At 35.8% G+C, this 22,948-nt stretch overlaps 1 protein-coding gene across 1 annotated transcript in view; it reads right to left on the reverse strand.

The window, feature by feature from the left end:
- Positions 1-22,636, reverse strand: part of LOC121320231 (parathyroid hormone-related protein-like) — a 45,095-nt gene extending 22,459 nt beyond the window's left edge. The window contains exons 1-3 of the mRNA XM_041258485.1: positions 22,399-22,636; positions 11,948-12,023; positions 11,143-11,264 (exon numbers count right to left, since the gene is read on the reverse strand). Coding sequence (XP_041114419.1) covers positions 11,143-11,249 — 107 coding nt within the window. The 5' untranslated portion in view covers positions 11,250-11,264; positions 11,948-12,023; positions 22,399-22,636. The remainder of the gene's footprint in view (positions 1-11,142; positions 11,265-11,947; positions 12,024-22,398) is intronic.
- Positions 22,637-22,948: the final 312 nt, after the last annotated feature.

The raw sequence follows: 22,948 nt of genomic DNA on the forward strand, positions 1-22,948 counted from the left end.
TCTCAAAAGTATTCCCCCCCCCTCCCCCTTCCCCTTCCCCTTTAGACCTTTCCACATTTTATTGTGTTACAACATGGAATCAAAATGGATTTAATTAGGAGTTTTTGCCACTGATCAACACAAAAAAGTGCATAATGTCAAAGTGAAAAATAAAATCCACAAATTGTTCTAAATTAATTACAAATATAAAACAGAAAATAATTGATTGCATAAGTATTCACCCCCCTTTGCTATGACACACCTAAATAAGCTCTGCTGCAACCAATTGTCTTTAGAAGTCACATAATTAGTTGAATGGAGTCCACCTGTGTGCAATTAAGGTGTTTCACATGATTTCAGGTTAAATATACCTGTCTCTGGGAGGTCCCACAGTTGCTTAGTACATTTCCTAACAAAAACTACATCATGAAGGCGAAGGAACATTCAAAGCAAATCCGGAATAAGGTTCTTCAAAAGCACCAGATCAGGGGTAGGATATAAAAACATTTCCAAGGCATTGAATATCCCATGGAGCACAGTAAATTCCTTTATTAAGAAATGGAGAGAATATGGCACAACTGTGAATCTGTCTAGAAGAGGCCGTCCCAAAAACTGAGTATCCAGGCGAGAAGGGCACTAGTCAGGGAGGCCACCAAGAGGCCTATGGCAACTCTAAAGGAGTTACAGTCTTCCACGGCTGAGTTGGGAGACCCTGTGCATACGGCAACAATAGCCTAGGTGCTTCACAAAACTGGTCTTTATGGGAGAGTGGTAAAAAGAAAACCATTGTTGAAAAAAACTCACATCAAATCTTGGCTAGAATTTGCCATGTGGGAGACTCTGAGACCAAGTGGAAGAAGAGTCAATGGTCTGATGAGACCAAAATAGAGCTATGAGGATGCTTCTCTGCATCAGGGCCTGGAAAGCTTGTGAAGATAGAGGGCAAAATTGATGCAGCAAAGTACAGAGAAATCCTGGAGGAAAACCTGCTGAAGTCTACAAGAGACCTGGGACTTGGGAGAAGATTTATCTTCCAGCAGGACAATGACCCCAGACATACAGCCAAACACACACTAGAGTGGCTTAAAAACAAAAAGGTCAATGTCCTGGAGTGGCCCAGTCAAAGCCCAGACCTCAATCCAATTGAGAATATGTGGAAAGAGTTGAAAATTGCTGTTCACCAAAGGTCCACATCCAACCTGATAGAGCTTGAGCAATTTTGCAAAGAAGAATGGGCAAAAATTGTAGTGTCCAGATGTGCAAAGCTGGTAGATACTTATCTAAATAGACTCATGGCTGTAATTGCTGCCAAAGGTGCCTCTACCAAATATTGACTCAAGGGGGTGAATACTTGTGCAATCAATTATTTTCTGTTTTGTATTTGTAATTTGTAGATTTTCTTTTTCACTTTGACATTATGGACTTTTTTTCTGTTGATCAGAGGCACAAACTGCTAATTAAATCCATTTCGATTGGGGGGGGGGTGAATACTTTTGAGAGCCAATGTATGTATAGCAGATAACTAGAACTGAAGAGCAGCACCTGAACTCCTTGTCAAAGTACTTTAAGAAAAGAAACCCCACACTAAGCACATAGAAGAATGATTGCAAACATCAGAAAAGCAAGGGAAATGTACAAAAGAAAATGTAGTTTGAAGTTAACACTAGAACCACCATGCGGTTCATTGTGACCCATTTTGTACTTAAAATGGTAATTACTCTTCCGTTGTAAATCGTATGTGTATGTCCATTTTTGACTTTTCCTAAATGTATGAATTAAATATCCTGATGGTGTTTGGTAGCCAGAACTGTAAAAATGATACATTTATAAACATTTCTACCTAGAACCGCTATGTGGATCAATGTGGCCCAGGCATTACAGTACATGTCTTTTTTTTATATAATGTAAGAGATTCTATTATTTTTGTAAATGCAGCACAGAAGACACACTTCCTACTCCTAGCACACATGTTTTTTTTATTTATTTTTATTTCAAGCCTTTGTTTGTAGACTGACTACGAGACAGAGATTGCTATGATTGTGGATTTGTCAAGATGCCAACTCAGTGAAAGCTTAGTTGCTTATTATTCAATGTACCACAAATGCAACTGGGAATATATCAGAAGGAACTATTTAAGGGCAAGCTGCATTTAGATACATACAGCAAACTGAAATGACAGGTAGGATAACAACTTATGTGCCTGATATGAAACATAATATATATATATATATATATATATATATATATATATATATATATATATATATATATATATATATATATATATATATATTTTTTTTTATATACTTTTAGAAAAAAAAAACATTTTGGTTTTGCAGGTTTGTATGAACCAGTTTACAGGTGTTTACACAATAGTGTTCAATGGAACTGTGTCTGTGTTTACTGCACAGCTCCTGGATGCAGGCACAGTCAGCTGGCAGACGCGTACGCTTCTCCATAGAGTACAATGCAGCCTTTATACTTGAAGTAGTGTTATATTTTATTTTTATGTAGCATTAGAAACAATGATTTCGGTTTTATAGTTTAGTGTGTACATATACCCGTTTACACCTGTACAAGGGTATATGTACATACCTGTTTCTTTTGAAATGTGTATTTTATTATATTTTTTCACTGTAGTGGTGCTGTATATGCGCTCATTATAAAAATAAAGCATTTTAAGTTTAATTTGCCATTTAAATATGGTATTTTTGCAATGCAAATGTTAGATATGATGTTCATGAATACAACTTTTCAGTTGTATCCGATAGTATGTCTTTCATTTTCATAACGAACCAGTTCAAAAATGTGTGGGTCAAAGAGACCTATGTGACAGTATTGAGTAGTTTTAATTTCTTTTTAATGTGTTTCATGCAAAAGTATATTTAAGTTTCTTGTCTTTTTAATCTTCTAATCTGTGAATGATCAATTACACAATTGATTCACAAGATAGGGAACAAAAAAAATCATCTTTGGATGCTACTAATCCCCTAAATGCTTTCACCCCGGGAAGCTTCTTCAGCTCGGCTTTTCTTTAAAGACTGGCCTACCAACAGGCTCCTGAAAGCGCTCTTTAAAAAATGAATGTCAATTCCAGCCAGGAGTGATCGGATCTCTCGGTTTACCATGTACTGCCAATTCACTAGGGGTGTAACGATAATTGATAATAATGGAATTAATAACTATTTTAGTTATACATATTTATTTTGAGAAAATAAGTGACAGAAGTGTCCACTGTTGCTTATAAAGACCCTGAGAACAAACATCATTGCAATCCCTCAAGTGAAAGAATGTTTTAATTTTACCAAACATCTCTATTTTTCAACAAAACTTTCAATAAATATCAAGGTCCCTCGGGTCATAGAATAACACGTTTTTATAAATGTATCTCCATACAGAATACATAATAAAACAATACTTAATGTTAAAAAAAGAAAAAAGAAATATCATATTGAAAAAAATGCAAAAAGTTTGTATGTTGTGTGTATTTTAGAATGTTGCCCAGAGTGTTTTGGAAAAAAAACAACACCAATTCCAAGATGCTACTGTAAACAATAGATTGTTAATGGTTTTTATCGGAAGAGAGTCAACAACAGCCAAGAAAAAAACCCCTTGGGGAGCATCCCACTGAAAAATGTTTGGTCCTGAAGGGTAAATAACAAAGTGAAACTTTGTCTGCCAACAGTCGTTTCAAGATAGGAGTCGTATAACGTTGAACAAGACAGATATTTCAGGTTTTTTTTTTTCATTTAAGAGTCTACAGATTTATAACACTTGTGTTTTGGATTATTAGAGTATGTTATCCTGTGTCATGGGAGTAAAAGATATAGTCCAATCCTTTGAAATTGGAAGCCTGTTGTTAAAACTTATTCACTAATTTTCTTCAGGATTAAATATTTTAATAATTAACAATCCTTTAGAAAAAAGTACTCACAAAAAAAAAAAAACATACAGTATATAGAATGTCATAAATTGCTTAATAATAAAAACAAAACATGTATCGTGATACATGTCGTATCTGGTTGGTGTACACATCATATCGTGAACTTAGTGTATCGTCTCAGTCGATCCTGTCTTTCCTTCACTAGCATCAGTCCAGTGAACCAGGCTTCTCAGTGAATATCCATGGCCCGCTGTGCAGGCTAGCTCTCTTAGAGTGCCTTCTGCCTCTAACTTTGGATGGATGACTTCACAAGCTCCCCATCCTGCTCCTTCTCATTCAACCCTCCAGACTGATATTTTACCTGATCTAGATTCTTTCTCCAATCTGCTTCTCTAAATCTCCAGTGACATCAAGCAACTCATTCATCATTTCAACACTGCTGTTTCTTCAGTTTCTGACCTTATGGATGCGATTGATAACAGGATTACTCATTTGGAACCAGGAGCCCTCCCTCCATCAATTAGCCATTACAGCAGTGCCCAACCTACCGTGGAGCTGTCAAGCTTCACACTTGCGACTGCTTCTCGTTCTGGCTCCTCCTCTGCTTCACTGGTTCATCAGCTCTCTCTCTCTTTCTCTCCTGAGATTAGACACAATATTATCGAGTCTCCGGGTTCAGACATCTGGTTTCCTCCTGTACCTCAATTCAGCAAGGTGATATTCAACTAAATCCATCTCTTCGCAAATTTCCTAGCTTCATCTGAAGACTATAGGGACACTGCCCTTGCTCCATCCACCCACTCCTCCTACCCAACATTTCACCTTTCAACCACGACTTCATTTTGTCTTTCTTTGATCACACAAAAGACAATCTCACCTCTCCCTGGGTATCCTCAAAGCTTATCTTGCTGGCAGTCAATACCACTATCATCTGTTATGTATTTCTTCCCCTCATCTCTTGCCTATCCTCGCTGCTCGCAGCCTTCTCAGGTGGACGGCAAAGTGGTCCTGCAGCCCTTGCTCCTGTTCCGGGAATAGTCTGTAAATTGTTGTGAAGTTCAGAAGCTACATTCAATGACAAGGATACACAAACTGTTGGAAGAGTGAGTCTCCTAGATTGTTGAACACAATACTAGCATACTAGCAGAACATGTTAATTCCATCATGTTACCAATGACTTTTGCTGTAGATCAGCTGTTTTCAAATTGGGGTACGCAAGCTCTTATCAGGGGGTATGCAAAAAAAAAAAATCCTGTAATGACAGACAATGTTTTTTTTTTACAACTTTGTAATACTTTGTGACTTCGCAATTGAATCAACAATGTTGGCTCTCCTTTCAAATAAATCCACAGCCAATTTTCTGTTGGGTGAGGTTAACTCTATAAACAGCCAGCCGGCTGCTGACAGTGAGTAAGCATTCAGTGTACACATGGCTCTTACATATTTAAATTAGTCTGGGTTAAAAAAAAAAAAAAAAAAAAAAAAACAACTCAAAAGATTGCATCATATGATGTTACTTCTTTAAAAATGTGTAGTATTTACTAGGTACGTTTACTTTCTGGAGTTTAAATGTTCAGTGTTAACAGTTTAATCAGTGCAGTGTTTTATCTATGTTTTAGGTTTTTAAATAACAGTATTATTATTATTGTTGTTATTATTATTATTTAGAAGAAGCTTTTTATCCAATGACGTACAAAGACCTGAGGGTGAACTATTCATCACAATTGCTGCTGCAGAGTCACTTACACTAGGACCTTGGTTGTATTGTGTCTCATCTGAAGGATGGAGTACAAGGAGGTTATATGACTTGATCATGGTCACACACAGTGAGACAGTGGCTGGGATTGAACCTGGAACCTTCTGGTAACAGGACCCTTTCTTTACTGAGTTGAGAGGACAGCTGGACCGCCCTACTTTAAACAGTGAAATCACTCACTTGTTCTACGGTGGAGCTGTAGCAACACGACTTATCTTGCAATGCTTGTATGTGTTTTTTCATTATTAATGAATTAGTTGAAGAACCTCTTTGACGTGTGAGTGCATTACCCTGCGCCACCACACTATTAATTATTAATGAAAGCAAAAGCATCATATCATTATTATTATTACAACAATGGAATCCTGGGATAAAAAAACAAAAAAAAAAAACAATCAATCCTTAAATCCGGAATTGGATTAATCTACTCCAGACCTACTGAATGTGTTCAGAACATACAGCAAGTGCCTATCAACATGCTTTAATTGTCTTGCAGCTGATTAACAAAAACAGGCAACTGCTCTAAACACTTTATCATGTAAGCACTTTGCTAAAAGTCATTTTTGACTACCTGATATAAATATCCCCTTTCTACTTTCAACAAATTAGCTTTTTGGAAATATTCACTTCAAAACAATATGCTTATTCTGGCTGGATTTGACACCGCTCAAGACACACATAGCATTTTACATCGACTCAGGTTAAGTGTTTAATGATAAAATCTGTGGTTAACTAATTGCATTTTATTTTGTCAGTTTGTAACAGCAGTTTTTCATTTACAGTATTTAATCTAGTAATTAGAAAAGACCATATGTTTTCCTGTTTTCATAGGTATATTATGACCTCAGATGGGGTACCGGTAGACCAGATTATATTTGGTAAAAGGTACAAGTTTGAAAACCACTGCTGTACTAATGTGGTACCAAAAAGAAACATTGTATCTAGGATATATATCAATTACAAAATTATAGAAAGAAATGTCTGAGGAGGGAATGGTTGTTTCAACCTAATAGTTAATTAGGCTCCAATTAAGAGGGGTACAGTATATAGTTAGAAAAGGGTCTGATTGGGGGGTAAAATGGGCATTAGATGGTAACTCCCTCTTATCAGGGTTCTATTGCTTAAATAAATGCACCATGCCCAGTTGTTCTGCATACATGTATCTGTTAGGGGTTATCTTTTTTTTTTTTTTTTTTTTAATGGATAATGCTTTAAGAATTGAATATTAATAGGTTAACTTGGAAATAAGATTCTGTACTGTAATTTCAAACACTTCTGTCACCTGGGATTTACATGTGGTTAAAACTGTTAGATATTTCAGAAGAAACTTAAATATGAATTAACTTTTATGTACTGCACTTAAAAAGAAACATGCTGACATTTTAGTAGAATAGTCACTTCCTTGTCTATAAAAACAGCTAGAGATAAGGCCTCTTTGAAAAGTAATATAACCCTTTCACCCTTCTCCCTTTACATTCCCTGCAGCCAAAATTTTTATTTAAAAAAAAAAAAAAAAAACTCAAACATCCTGGCAAGGCAGTGTGCCAACAAAAGTCTCTTCATTTGACCTACCTGAAGTTAATTGTTTCTCTCCACTTCTGCTTTCTATGATTACCCTAACCACAATACATGTCATTTCAGTCAACTCCCGGTTCATTTATTTTCACTGCTTTAACAAACTTGGCAAGTCGTCAAGCAAAACTTTTGTGTAATCTTCTTGGGCACAAGGCCAGGTGAATTGATTCCTCTTTGTCTGTTTGGGCTTGGTTAATTATTCTGTAACTGTGTTTTGTATTTATTTCTACTGAAATTTAAATAGTATGCTGATTAAATCAGTTTAAGAAAGATATACATTATATTTAATATGCATGTATATTGTGCATAAGTGTTTCCGTGTGGGATTTTATAAATTTGTCAAATGCGTTCTTTACTAGATAAAAACGATTACAACATTTTGGACATATAAAAGTAGGCCTGCACAATTTTCCATAGTACGGTTTAGCTACCCTTAACAGCTTTGTGTTAAATACTGAAGCACTGCGAGTTTACAGTTATGTATAGTTTATTAAGTTTCACTATACCTAAAAAAATAAAAGTGATACATTTTTCTCATTAACGCACAGATGTATTTCCCCCTCAATCCAGTGAGCACACATTGACAGGATTTGCCATATAAACACCCTTCTAGTTTTTTAATTTTATTTAATATCAAGTAATCACAGAAACTACAAAGTGATATTGTAAAAGTCTACCAGAAGCCATAATCGTAGCACACATTGTTTTGTTAGATTTCTTGTTAAATTGGTTAGATTTTGGCCATAGCTGTAGAATCACAATTAAAATATATGACCCTTGTACACCAAATGTAAAATACCCCCCTAGTGATTTATAAAATCAACTTGCATGAAATGGGCAAAAACAAAGTGATAGTTTTCTTCTGCACATGTACATCAGAAGCCTAAATGTTTTCTGTTAGTTATTTTAACAAACAAATACACAAATCCCACTGTCAGTGAAAAGTTCAGCGTTGTTTATTAATCTTAGCATGTACATTCACCGTGAGTTTGTTTTAACCTTCAGTGAATCTCTAGTTACCCAGAAACCACACGAGAAGTCAAATTGAAGAACTTCATTACAGCTCTAAAAGTTTTTGTCAAGTATACAATGCTGTTATACTGTTAGTTGGGATAATGTAACATGAATATTTATTGATGTGGCGCTAAACGACTATGCTTGTCAGACAACATTTGACGATATTTTGCCTCTCAAAATCTGTTATTTTCTCTGGTAACATACCTGGGTCATTAGACTGATACTCATAACATTTTGAAACTGGACTGTCCCTGAATTGTGAGTGACTGTCAGATTCCAACAGAGACATAAAACTGCATATTTGACCAGGCAGACCTGCTGTTAAATTCTCCTTTCAAGAGGATGTCATTTTTGGCTTGATTTGCAGGAGGTAAAAAATACTTAAGCTGCTCGTTTCTCAGTTCATATTACTATTCTTTTCTCTCCCTTTTCTGTTTATGATCTTGAGAGACAGATATATGGTGATATATTTTTGAAAAGCCATAAACCTCCATTCATACCTAAACCTTTTGTGCACTGCATACTGATAAGTGACCCGTAGTGAGGTCTGTCGAGCACACACTGTCGCAAACCTGTTCTGCATACGTGATGATGACCCGTAGTGAGGTCTGTCGAGCACACACTGTCGCAAACCTGTTCTACACAAACTATATCACCATTCAGCAAAAAACTTTGAAAGTTTAGAGTATTATTTGAATGCAAACAAAATTATACCATAGAGTTAGAAATTAGTGAACAAATATAGTAAGAACATCAATATTACATTATTAGGTTTTTTTTTTTTTTTTTTAAGTTCCAGGACCAGCCTCTCCATTGCTCCTCTAACTAACACGAATCCTCTAATTAACATGAATCCTCTATCGAACACGAATCCTCTATCTAACATGAGTCCTCCATTTAACAAGAATCCTCTAACATGAATCCTCCATCTAGCATGAAACCTCTAACACTAATCCTCTATCTAACACAAATCCTCTAACATGAGTCCTCTATCTATCATGCATATTCTATCTAACATGAATCATCTATCTAACATGAATCCTCTAACATCCTCTATCTAACATGAATCCTCTAACATAAATTCTCTACCTAACATGAGTCCTTTATATGACATGAATCTTCTATCTAACATGAATCCTCTAAGATTAATCCTCTAACATCCATTATCTAACATGAATCCTCTATCTAACATGAATCTTGTAACATTAGACCCTCTCTCTAACATGAATCCTCTAACATGAATCTTCTGTCTAACATGAATTCTCTATCTAACATGAATCCTCTATCTAACATGAATCATCTAACATGAATCTTCTCTCTAACATGAATCCTCTAACATGAATCTTCTGTCTAACATGAATCCTCTATCTAACATGAATCCTCTAAGAAGAATCCGCTAACATCCTCTATCTAACATGAATCCTCTAACATGAATCCTCTATCTAACATGAATCTTGTAACATTAGACCCTCTCTCTAACATGAATTCTCTATCTAACATGAATCCTCTAACACTAGTCCTCTATCTAACATGAATCATCTAACATTAATCCTCTATCTAACATGAATCCTCTATATAACATGAATCCTCTAAAATGAATCCTCTATCTAACATGAATCCTCTAACATGAATCATTGATCATTGAACAATGTCACGATTTGAATATCTTTCAGGTGCACATTTTATATAATAGATACAGTTATAGCATAATCTCTTTAACTCTCCCCATTTAGACTGTGACACAAAAACTCCCAGAAGTTTCCAATACTGAACATTAACTTCAGCTTCCTTTCTAATTAGAGAGCATGCCAAAGCCTACAGATTGCTTCTTGGATACGTAAACACTGAATAGCTTTGTAAAATGATATATGGTAGTCTAACCAGGCTTTATTAGTACACATCCAGGCAGCAGTTAAAGTAGTAAGATATTTACAGTACCCCTTTATTGGTCCAGTTTTATCACCCCTTTTGTTTTCATCACATTTGAGACTACAAATAAATACAAAATCTAGTTAGGTTAGCACTCATTTCCTCAACAAAGAAATAATTTATCTGTGTTTTCAGCAGACAGTCGGAAGGGCTGAGGTAACAACCTGCAAAATTCCTAGCAGAGACACATAGCTGAAAAGTCTACGCTTGACTTGTTGGCTGCTTTTAGCTTTCACTTATATTTGTTTAAACTCTTAAAATGACTGTTCAGGTGTATTTTAAGATGTCAGAAATATTAAAACATTTATTACATGTTTGCAAGCATTTTTTAAAAAATAAACCAGAATAGAGTGCTTTAAAATCAATGGTCAACTTGCAATAAACTGTCATCCTAACTCTGCATAATCCAAATGTGTTCATTCTAGTTCATTCTTATAAACACACTTTATAACCTTAAGCACCATTATTAAAATATATTTGAAAGCATCTTTGAAAATTTGAAAGTAAAAAAAAAATTAAGGATCACCTTGGAAGGCACTATTCTAGCATTACTGCAGACAAATGGATACATATCAAGCATATACCACATTGCACAGTAGTTCAAAACCTGTAGACCTTTACATTGTTTTGCACTTGTTCAAAAGTACAATAATATGCAAAATTTAAATTAAAAAATTAATATATTTAAATACGTTTATAATACATCTATATATCTCTATATAGTATATATATATATTATAGATATATATATATATATATATATATATATATATATATATCTATTATCTACATTTGAGTGTTAATGTCATAAACTGTGGCACCATATGTTAAATGTAGTATTTACAAAACAAAATTACGATATTGTATATATATATACTACTTCACTCTCTTACCATGTTGCATACCTCATTTCATGATAAAAGGCAGCACAGTGTTAATGTAGTATTTAAATAAAAAAACAGAAAATTAAATACATTTTTATGCAATAATACTTAGGACTTACACTCTGTTGCTGACAGCATCAATAGGTCTTCCTTGACACGGCACAGAAGAACATAGAAGAAAAACTGCAAAAGTCCACTGTTGGAACAATCTTCGTGTACACAGCATTTTGTAATTTAAAATCTGAAAAATTAGAAAAAACAACTGAAAACTTTTTATGAGAACATACATATAATATATATATATATATATATATATATATATATATATATATATATATATATATATATATATATATATATATATATATGTATATAATGTATATATACATATGTATATCACGTGACATGTAGTTGTCATAACACACGACAGTATGCATTTTTCGATGACAAAACTATTAATACATTCGTTAAAAATAAATTAATTTATACAGGGATAGATGGGGTTAAGGTTGGGCTTTTTTTTGGCACTTTGTGATGACACTATTATGCTGTTAAAAGCTACATTTGCAGAAAACTTTTTAGGCGTGTATCTAATTTATGCATTTTCTATATGTCGATTTCTATATGTGTTCGTAAAAAAAAAGCCCACCCAACATGTTTTTTTTTTCTTGCAGTTAATTATTTTCTCATATTATTCACATAATGCTGTATTGACTTTAATGTTTGAATTGATAAAACCATTCTCATACTATAGTAGACATTCATTGTGTAAAATATGTCTGTCATTTTAGGGTTTCAGGATTTTCTGAAAGTACTGGTGTTTATGTTATATTTAAGGCACATCAATACAAAATAAATAAATTAGCAGTGATCAATCCTAAACCAAATGTCAAACATGAAACAGAAATAAAGCAAGCCACTTACTTTTTTGCGGCAAAACTTTTTGGCCAATTCTGTCTTCTCCCTCACAAAAATGTAAACTCTCAGAAGAGTTTCCAGTCTGAAATAAAACAAAGCATGCTGAGTGTCAGTCCCAGAAGTAAGAATGTTTGTGTAAATAAATCATGACTATATTATGGAGGCTCAGGTTTGGGGGCATGGTCCCAACTAACCCATTTTGATTCCCTTAAAGTTCTTGACTCAAACTCCAAGTACTTACTTCTTAGTCAAACATAAGGAAAATGAAAAAAAAACAAAAAACTTTCTTTTAAAGTATTATTATTTGTAGTTGTTTGTAGTGGCTTCCTAGCAGCTGGGTTGTAACTTGGAAAAAGTTCTTTCTTCAAGCCCGAGCAGCAGAAGTGATTACAAGGCTTGAAAGCATGCTGGGTGTGCAGGTTTGAGCAGGGCTCTTATTGGAATGTGTTAGCATGATCTGGCTCCATCTCTCCTCTGGCTGGGAGCTCATTGGAAAACAAGCTGGTAAATCAGTGGCAAGAAGGTGGCGCCCTTGGAACACAACAAAAGGTCCAGCATATACAGTAGAGCTTACTGCGCTGTACCATGATAAGAGTATAGCCAACGGCAACGAAAGCATGGGGAACTACAATCACTGTGCACGTTTACCAATCTGTGTATGGCCCTTATAAAGTATACTACAGTATTACAGCTTCTATATGTAATTGAGTATTTTGGACCATTTTAATGTAGCACTACATTTGAGTTTGATTGCCTACAGTAAACATGAAGAGTATATTGAAGCATACTGAAACAATACAGCACTAAATCTGTGCATTTATTTGTATATACAACCTGCATCTATACTAAGTTACTGAAGAATGTAGTAAGCAATCACCACACAATTATATTTTAGATTATTACAATTATGTTCTTATGACAGCATTAAAACATGTACAGTTAAGGACTCAGATTTCTGACAAATATGCTTTAAAGTGACTGTTAAAAAAAGACCTGTGCTAACCGTTGTACTCTACTAGCACAAATTAACTACAGTTGCTTCAATTACATTGCACTTATAATAAAGTCTTGATTTTTCACTGCAATATGATTAGGAAGGAGGAAATGTTCATTTATGTTTTGGGAATTATTCTCCATTTTCAATTTCTAACTATAATATTTTTTTCCCAAACCGGCATCTTTTATCCTGATTTCAGCCTTGAAATTCCTGTATAAACGCTGCAAGTTTGGTCTTAATATAATTTTTATTTTATTTTTTCCAGTTCACACGTCATCCTGAAGCACTTGTCACCATATTAAAGGCAAATTACTTTCAAAAGGTTGAACATTTTAAAGGTCATTTAAACAGCATGATCTTATGAACTTTCATTTTGAATTAAATTAGGCATCAAAACAAGTTAAGTAAAATTAGACAAGTTCACTAACCATAATGTAGAACTTCAGTAATCATCTAGAAACTATTCAGTACATAGCCAAACCTAACATTACCAATGTAAAAAAATACCAGCACTAATAAACAACCTCAATCCCAATACCACTAAGAACTACAATATATTTGTAATAAACTTAATGATATGCCACATCTGTCAGGTGGGTGGTTATCTTGGCAAATGAGAAATGCTTACTAACAGGGATGTAAACAAATTTGTGCACAAAATTTGAGAGAAATAAGCTTTTTATGCATATGGAAAATTTCTGGGATCTTTTATTTCAGCTCATGAAACACGGGACCAACACTTTACATGTTGTGTTTATATTTTTGTTTAGTGTACTATTGAAGTATTACTTCAATATCTAATATTATTTAATGGCCTCTGGTGTACTATGTAGTAAATGCAGCCGAGTCAAACCAAAATTACAGACATTGCAATAATTCCCTCTTGTATGGCGACACTTGGTGAAACTTTCCAACATCATCCCTTTATTTGTCCTTCCTTGATATTGGTATAGCCCTCACCCCTTGCTTCCGTGACTTAATGCATGTGTCATTCTGGACACCATATGTCTTTAATTCCACAGTCCCATTAACTGCAATGTGATGTACTTTCCACAAGTTCTTCCCCTCCCATGCCTGACACTGTGGATCTGAAGCCAGTCTTAATTCAGCAAAGGTTAGTTTGATTTGTCCATTAAGAAGGGCATCAGTGTCTGGTTGGACCAAGCCCTTGGCAGGACGAGGTCCGCATCGTGGTGAAGTTACCATCAAAGTTAGGTGAGACCGCATCGTGGTGAGGCAACCCCCAAGGCTAGATGCACAGCACGCTCAGGGACATAGAGTTAGTAAAGATTGAATACATATAGAAAAGGGGTCCACGTCATCCGACATATGAAAGAGGGGTCCCCATCTCTAGAGGGGCCCTGTACATAAATAGAGACTCAAGAACCTGAAAGGAAGGAAGAAAAGGGGGAATGAGGTGAATTGCAAACTTCCAAAGTTGGGATGGAGACGCACCCCTAGAGAACCTGAAATTTAAAGAGAGCCTTATGATACAAAGGGAGAGCTCCAACAGCGAGGTTTAGCAAGAATAAGCTTAGCCCCTCGGATTGTAAGGGTAGTGATAGATCATGAGATGCTAAAAGGTTGGGTTTGTCCAGGGGTCCCCTCTGACTCGTGGAGAACCCTCCTGTTGAGGTAAAGGTAGTGGCGCTTAACCAAGGGTTGGAGAAAGTGAGATCACTAACCCCACAAAGAATGGACCCCCGCCTCCCTGCTAAAGAATCCTATATGTGCAGACAAACAAAAGAACCACCAAAGAAAGAAAGAAAGAAAGAAAGAAAGAAAGAAAGAAAGAAAACATTTTAACACAACAAAGAAGGTTAGTAACTGGCTCCCTACTGACTATGTGAAGACTCTCTGTTCAGTGGAAAGGAAAAAAAAAACCTTTGGTGGTCCCAGCAAAAGGGTCATCTCCACAATGGACATGCCATCAACTATTGTGCAGAAGATATCTCAGATGGAGAAGAGCATATTTAACTACTGATGAGGTCCAGCACCCCATATTTTTAATTAGATGCTGATTAATCTTTGCACTTTCTGCTGATGTGGCTGTAGATGGCTTGCTTGGATTATTTGATATATTAATCGCTGCAGTAATTTTATAATAAAAGGTGACCTGGAACGGCCTTTATTGATAATATGAACTGAAGATTTGTTAATGCAAAACAAAAGTATTGATTTCTTTGAACAAAGATGACCCCATAGATATGCTGCCGCAACTATTGGGTTAATTTCAAGAAGAGCTGTGGATTTTAGATGCGGTTTTCGATTTCAAGTGGCCAGGATCTAGAAAACCTTTGATTGTTTAAAAGCGTTCCGAATCCCATGAATCAAGCATCTGTAAATAAAATAATAGAATATAAACAGGCCATTCCAATGCTGAATGAGACCTGACCACATTTAACCCTTTGAGTAGTGAATTCTAAAATGCACTACAGGAACGATTTTTTTTTTTTTCTGTCTACTGCATGCACTTCACAAATCATTTTTACCATAAATAAATAAAAACAATAAATATATATATTTTTATTTAGATTGATTGATTGATTGATCCCGGTGGTGCTGACAAGTCAACGAGGAGACGCTTTTTTCCTGATTTTTTTCCGAGTGGCGATGCCTCTGGGGTTAATCCTGAATATTTTGGTTTGGTTTGGTTGAAAAACCGTTCTCTAGTTCATTGATTAAATAATTAGCTAATATCTTGTCTAGGTGATTCAGAAGTGTTTGTTTTAAAATGGAAGTATTTGGAGTGGAGTGAAGACTTTAAGTGTTGGAGAGAGTCACTGGGCAGATGGCTTTAGAATTAGCATTCCCACAGCTGCACATATGGATGTTTGTGCACTGTCTTAAAGAGCATATTCCGGAATTGAAATTATTACATATTTGCCTTCCTCCTGTGAATCTGATTCTTTGCCCAAATTTTTCTTTCCTTGTAGATTGCTCAGGTGGGGCTGAGTTAGGGATTCTGTTAGAGAAACAGGGAGTAGTGATATAGACTGCTGATCTGGAAGTTGATGGTGTAGCAGCTTTAGGGCAGAGAGGTTGAGTGGCCGATCCTGCATGTGTTGACTCTGAAACCACTGAAAATCCTGTTGAATCTAAAGTCTAGATCAGATTGTGCCCAGTGGATGATGTGATTATTGGTTGCCAAAATAGCTGCTGAAAATGATTTGTGGTAATTGAAAAAAATAGTCCTTCCATATCTGACAGATAGCTCCACTATATAGAATTCACAAGGGTACAGTTTGTGTCTGCGATTTGGGTATATTGAATATATCTATGTATAAAGCGAAGGCAAGGAAAATTTCCCCCAGAGTTAGATTTTTCAGTAATCTGGGGTCTCTGGATTTCAGCGTGACTGATAAATCTCTGCAATCTACAACTCTATGGTCCAAAAATTCAGATGTAGCCATCAATAGAGAAACAAGATTAACATCTGTACCTTCAATTATGCTTCACCAAATCTGTGGGAATATTGAGTGAAAATGAACGGAAGAGGAACCATATGCTGTGGCAGCTGCAAAATTGTAGATCGGAGGATCGACCGGAGGAACCGGGGTTGGTATCAAACCGGAAGTGACTGTAGCTACAGTAGAAGTGGATGAGTTTACTGCAGGAATGGAGGAAAACATTGTAACTGCGGAACCTTGCTTCTCTTGCTCAATGCTGGACACCCGTTTACCCAAGTTGCTGAGTTTTTTATTGACTGAGGATAAGGTATCTGTAAATATCTGAATGCTTTTATTTCATACAAAATCAGAGAATGTTCCTGCTGAGTTTTGTTGACTGGAGCAGCTGCATGCTGGCCTGATGTGCTGGCTATGGGGTTAGCTTGTTCTGAGACAGACTGCCTGCTGTCTGACCTGCTGAACAGCCGAGCTCGACTGGGGAGTTTTTTTGAGTGGAAAAATTTGTTCTGCTGAGATGGAATTACAATAGAAAATGAAAAGAGATTCACGATTGCTCCCTGCCATTTTTGAGGAGGATCTTTATGAGTTTAAGAGTCCAGTCCTGAAAGTTCACTCTCTCTGGAGATGTATCCTTGGCCTAGAGCTGTTTTGATCGATGGAGATTGACTCCTTATGCCGTGGGTAGTAGTATGCTGTCCTGCTCGGGAGCCACCTGTTTGGATGTTACTGAGACACCTGATAGAGATCAGAGTGGTGGGCTGACCAGATCCTGTCGGAGAATGTTCCAAGAAGTGATCTTCAGCGCCCTCCGAATCCAAGGAAGAGTTGTGCGGTAAGCATGACATACTTAATTTGTTACTTTTTCATTCTTTACACAGAAAGAAATTGCTGTCGGTCTTGCAATCCGCTTATGTTCACAACCAAACGAAAGAACACAAGACACTACATAGGGTGTGACTAATTGTTTAAATAGGAAAGAGATTTGATTGATGATAAGAGTTGAAAGGATAAGGTGGAGCCCAGCTCCCACCTCCTGAACCACACAATAGGCTAACATACAAAATGTACCAGAATTAACTGTCCTAGTTTACGTGGAGTCCTATGGTAACCCTGCCATTGAGATACAGGCAGGCATACAAATCTTTAGTATAGGCATTAAGCAAAACGACAGAGATGCCACCAAACTGGCAGGAACACAGTTTACAGCTGTCAGTATTTTATAGATAACACATGCACGTGACTTCTAAAGCTATTTATTTATTTATTTTAGTTACTAAGCCGGCACAGAGGGCTTTTTAAGCAGATTTCAGTTATCTAGTTATTACCCCCACTGCGATATCATAATACCTTAGAAGAAACCTTAGCAGAACAATTAGCTGTTCACAGCTTTGCCAGCAATGGCAACGCTATTGGTTTGGAACAAATACTGCTCAGAACTGTGGACCTGATAACAAGCTTGCACTGATATGGTACAATAGCACTCCAATCGATAACCAGTATGTATTAGTTTATACCGTTTCGATACCAAAATTTCAATGATGTTCCAAGTTTAAAGTGACAATGGGATTTTGCAGCTGAAAGATATTGATGAGGGATTTAGAACAGTTTAGCCCCACAATACACAAAGGATTGACTCAATTGATTTAAACATCGCTGGATATTAATGCTTCCACAGATTAAACCATCAAATCACTCCATGGCATGTTACATTTATTTTTTACTTTTATGAGAGCTTTTTTTTTCAGAACCTTGCTAAACAAAGGGCCCTGTTTTATTTTGCAACCCCCCCCCCCCCCCCCATTAAGATTAATAGAAAACTATTAAAATTCAATAGGACATTTATTATGACCACACACTGATTATGACCACACACTGGGATAAATCATTTGTGGTAAACTAATTTATGGAAATGTGTTCTGGTGGACAGAATTATGAAAAATATGAAGCCCTGGCATGTTGTTTAATTAGCACAGTGTTATATCAATAATGTGAGATGCACTTGCCCAATATTGGATGCATTTAGATGCACAAGTCATGACAGTTTTCCTCACAACCTGTTTTCCGTACCTTTTAGGAGCCTTTAAGCAGATTATTCAATTCATAGTCATTTAGGGGAGGGGATATTGAAATGTCCATGTCTGCTTACTAAGTAAGAAAAGAACAGCTCTGAATATCCTGAGGAGAGCTTCATGCATTGCCATGAAGCTAAAAACATTTAACAAGAGAAATGAATTCACATGTCTCACACATTTTGAATTACGCCACGCATTAGCTACTTGTTTGTCTGGCTACCTTTCCAACACACACACACACACACACACACACACAAAATTATATAAAATGTAATTTCTACAAGTTTTACTATTTAGAATTAATATTTTTGTGTGTTTGTGTGTGTGTTACATTTCATTAATACTAGAACCGCCTTTTACAATACGTTTTTATTTTGAATATAACCTACAATATTCATTTTTATACATACATGCCTGTTGTTATCTCCACTGTACCTAGCAGCCCTAAATTCCAAGGTAAGAGATTTTATGTTGAAGCAAGCCACAGCGCTTCAGCAGAAGCATTTCTATCAGAAAGCTGCAGCAGCTCAACCTGGATTCATTGCTGCAAGTGACACACATGCAAGATAAATCATTGTTACCTTCATTTTAGATTAAAAATTACTTTTGATTTTACAGTTTTGCATGTGCATATACCTAGTTTATTTAGAAATGTTTATTTTTTTATAGTTTTTAATTTTTTGAAGTAGTGCTTTATATGTGGTAAGTTAGAAAATAAACCCTTCTATGTTAAATTGTTCATTTAAATACGGTGTTTCGGCCGTGCAGATGTTTGATTTGACGTGCTTGAATAAAACTTTTGAGTTGTATCCGATAGTTTGTCTTTCATTTTAATATTGATGGTGTTTAAAATGTACGAGCGGTTGTAGGTATGAGTATAACCGCAGCGATGCTAGTGCCCATAAATATGTGTGTGTGCGTGCGTGCGTGCGTGTGTGTGTGCGTGCGTGCGTGCGTGTGTGCGTGCGTGCGTGCGTGCGTGTGTGTGTGTTGGGGGTGGGGGGGTGGGGGGTCTATGTTTTGTACGGCCTTTCTGCTGGAGATTAGGTGAGATTAAGAAACCATGTGAGCGACAAGCACAATTACTGCTACGGTTTACATGGGTTTTTACAGCTATTTTTATCCTGAGAAAGCAAATGACCTTGCCCTTAAAGTTGCGCTGCCAAAAGGACGACCTTTTTGCTGTTTCACGATGTAGTCGCGTGACAACATCTAAAGTCATGACTTCTTAAGATACTTAATAGATTGTATTTCTAAGGAGTGCTACCTATGTATCTCCCTGACTACTGTATCTATCTATCAGTGTATATGCAGGGATGTAGTAATACTTATACAAGCGTTGAGATATGTAGCATTGAATAACTTTTTCATAGTTGGTGGTCCTGAATGATTTTTTTTTTTTTTTTTTTTTACCGGATCTCATTTTAGAATTTTTCTTGTATTTATTCAGGTTTAAACATACTTTTAAAAATAGTACTTGTTACATAAACAGAATAGTGCATGAACGTTCAAAGAGTCCTGCAGTTATTTCACAGATGAGTCCAGCCGGGAAAACAGCCTACTCGACCCCTTCAGGGGCTCATCCAGGTTATTTGGCTATTCTCATTCGTGGAATAACTACAGGACTATAGTATTCTGTATTTATCCATCTTCATATTAAATAATATATATGTGTATATATATATATATATATATACATAAAACAAAAAAATGTGTGTATAATAAATAGGTTAAGTAGGTGGCACATGAGCACCTAAGTGGCACTTATTTTAAAAGTGTTTAGTGGTTGGAATTGATTATTTAGGGGTGTAATGTAAAGGCAGTCGTATACCTCTCCTCTTCCCACCATCTTCCGTATTGTCTGCTTTTTGCAATTCCCATCGAAAATAATGCTTTCACATTGACCTGGAAAAAAATACCTCATATAATTCCATTCTGCAAAGTCTACTTTACCTGCGTATAAACAGGTACAAAAAAACTACTTTTCCTGGCAGAAAACTCGGCGCCTAATATCTGCCAGGAAAGCTGGTTTTGATTCGTAGTAAATTACTGTGTTTGGCACAGAGCACAGCATGCACAAAAACAGTCAGCTTTTTTTTCCTCTTACTTATTTTGTCCAAATCCCCCACCCCCACCCCCACCCAAATTCCCGCATGTAGATCTGATCATGTTGTTACTTTTTCGCACACTAGCGAACACACCGTTGCCGACGTTTAAACCTGCGGATATGCTGTAGACCAGTTGGAATGTACATTAAGAGCTGGACCTTAATTGGTTTAGACAATGTTCTTGGCAAATAGAGACTTTCTCGCAATGAATAATGAACTGCTGGAGTGGTTAGTAGCAAGTATTTACTACCAAAGGAGCTATTAAGAAATAGAAGGATTCTAGTCTATGGTTAAATGGCCACCCAGAAATATCTGCTGGTGGGTTCGGTTTTAATGCTTGAGCTGCCATAATAAAGTAGATGTTGCTTTTCAGCGGTAGCCTTGTGGCCGACTGCACCCTCCTTTACTGGCCACCATTCACCTTTTGCTTACCGCAAGCTCTTTGGCTATTGAACTGTTTTGGCAGAAGATAGTAGTTGTATTCTAGGGAGAAGTATACATACCTGTATGTTGTGATTTGAGCTTTCAGCTGCAGGTTTGTATTCAGTCAGGGTGAGTTTCTAGCTTTACTGGTCCTGGCATGGGACTTGGACAAGGCGAAGCTAAGGTAATGTAATGCTGTCATTTTACACAGTGCTATTATCTTTTATCATCTGTGTGCTGGCCAGCCTGCCAGCCTGTCTGTCTGTCTGTCTGCCTCTCCAAATATAGCGGATTAGTTGTGTTTCTACAATTTACGAGTGGTACCTATCTTCCTGACTGTCTTTATCTATTTATGTCTAACGAGGGATACAGCAATATTTGTGTATCTTAATGTCCAACATATCTAATATTTTTCTTAACTACAGATGAACATGTTTTGCTTAGTATTTTTGTCAAAATTAATACACCCATTCAAATCATTTGGCATTCACTGCTAGTCATGAATCTTTATGGCTGTTTTCACACTTAGAAACTGCAAAGTTTATTGAATTGGATAACTTCCAATTAAAAAAGTAATTTTGTCATAAGTTGTTTTACTTTCCCCTCTGGTATTTCTGTGTTGCTTTGACATGCTGGTCAGCGTTTATACATAAAAGATGTTATTTGACATTTAAAAAGAAAACTCAAATCACATTTTAAAGACAGCTGGTATAACTTGCAATGCCCCGTTAAACAAAAGTAGGACATATTTTTATTTATATTATAGAGTATTTGTATGATACCAAGTCTTTAGCAACCACAAATACAATGTACAATCAAATTTATGTAAAATAATTTCTCCTGGGCTTCAATGTCATTGAATTATCATTAAATTATATGTTTGTTCATTCTTTTTATCACTAAATGTTTTTTTTTTAAACTTCTATAACATTTTTTTTTTTTTATAAAAGTTCCTTTCAGACCTATATTTTAAATGTGATTTCGTTCTTTTAGAACAATCCCATTCAAATGTATTATAACACACTCTAGCAATACACACACACACACACACACACACACACACACACACACCCAGTTGTTTTGGGATATACACAAAATATTTTACTGATTAAAAAATCATTTATTTTAGGATGTTTTGGACAACAGCCCTTCTTCAGCTGTGTAGAAAGAAAAGTAAACACAGTGCAGTTAATTTGTTATTCTGCTTACTTTTCTTTCTACACAGCTGAAGAAGGGCTGTTGTCCAAAACATCAAAAAATAAATGATTTTTGAATTTTGTGTACATCCAAAAAACAAAAGAAAAAAGTAGTGAAAAACATATTTTGAAAAGTAGTGAATCACTTTTTGTATATATATATTAATATATATATTATATATATATATATATATTAATATATATATATATATAATCATGGTACTTAGTAAAATGAAGAAAAAAAAACTTACAGACACAAGATCTATAAAAGGTTCTATAAACTGGAGTTTTCTCTTAGTTTATAGCTTCTTTCCTCCTCTTGATTTACAATCCAGGGATAGCCTTCCAAGACTTGAACTGGCAGAAAAAAATGTGTGATCTTCTTTTCAGTCTGTTCCAAATAATTTGAGAAGAAAAAAAGCTTTTTAATTAAGTCAAGCCCTGTACAAAGAAACAAGCCACTCTATATAGATTAAGCTTATCTCAAGCTCTTTTGTCTGCTTTATTTCTAAAGAAAGTTAGATCTTCAAAATTTATACAAGGTTAAACCCTATTTATGACATCATGAGCTTGTCATCACGAATCATGAATGCAGACACTATGAATATATGATCACACACACACACACACACACACACACACAGATTTAATCAAGATATCATTTATTGCCTAACAATAAGGAATTTTGCCAATGGGGCTGGATCTTTTTTCTCTCTTGACATCAAACGATCCCATATTACATATATGAGTTTGGGTGTGTGTGTGTGTGTGTGTGCCTCTGTACAAGTGAGGATGTCCTCA

The sequence above is a fragment of the Polyodon spathula genome, chromosome 8, assembly GCF_017654505.1.
Source record: "Polyodon spathula isolate WHYD16114869_AA chromosome 8, ASM1765450v1, whole genome shotgun sequence".
Taxonomy (NCBI): Eukaryota; Metazoa; Chordata; class Actinopteri; order Acipenseriformes; family Polyodontidae; genus Polyodon; species Polyodon spathula.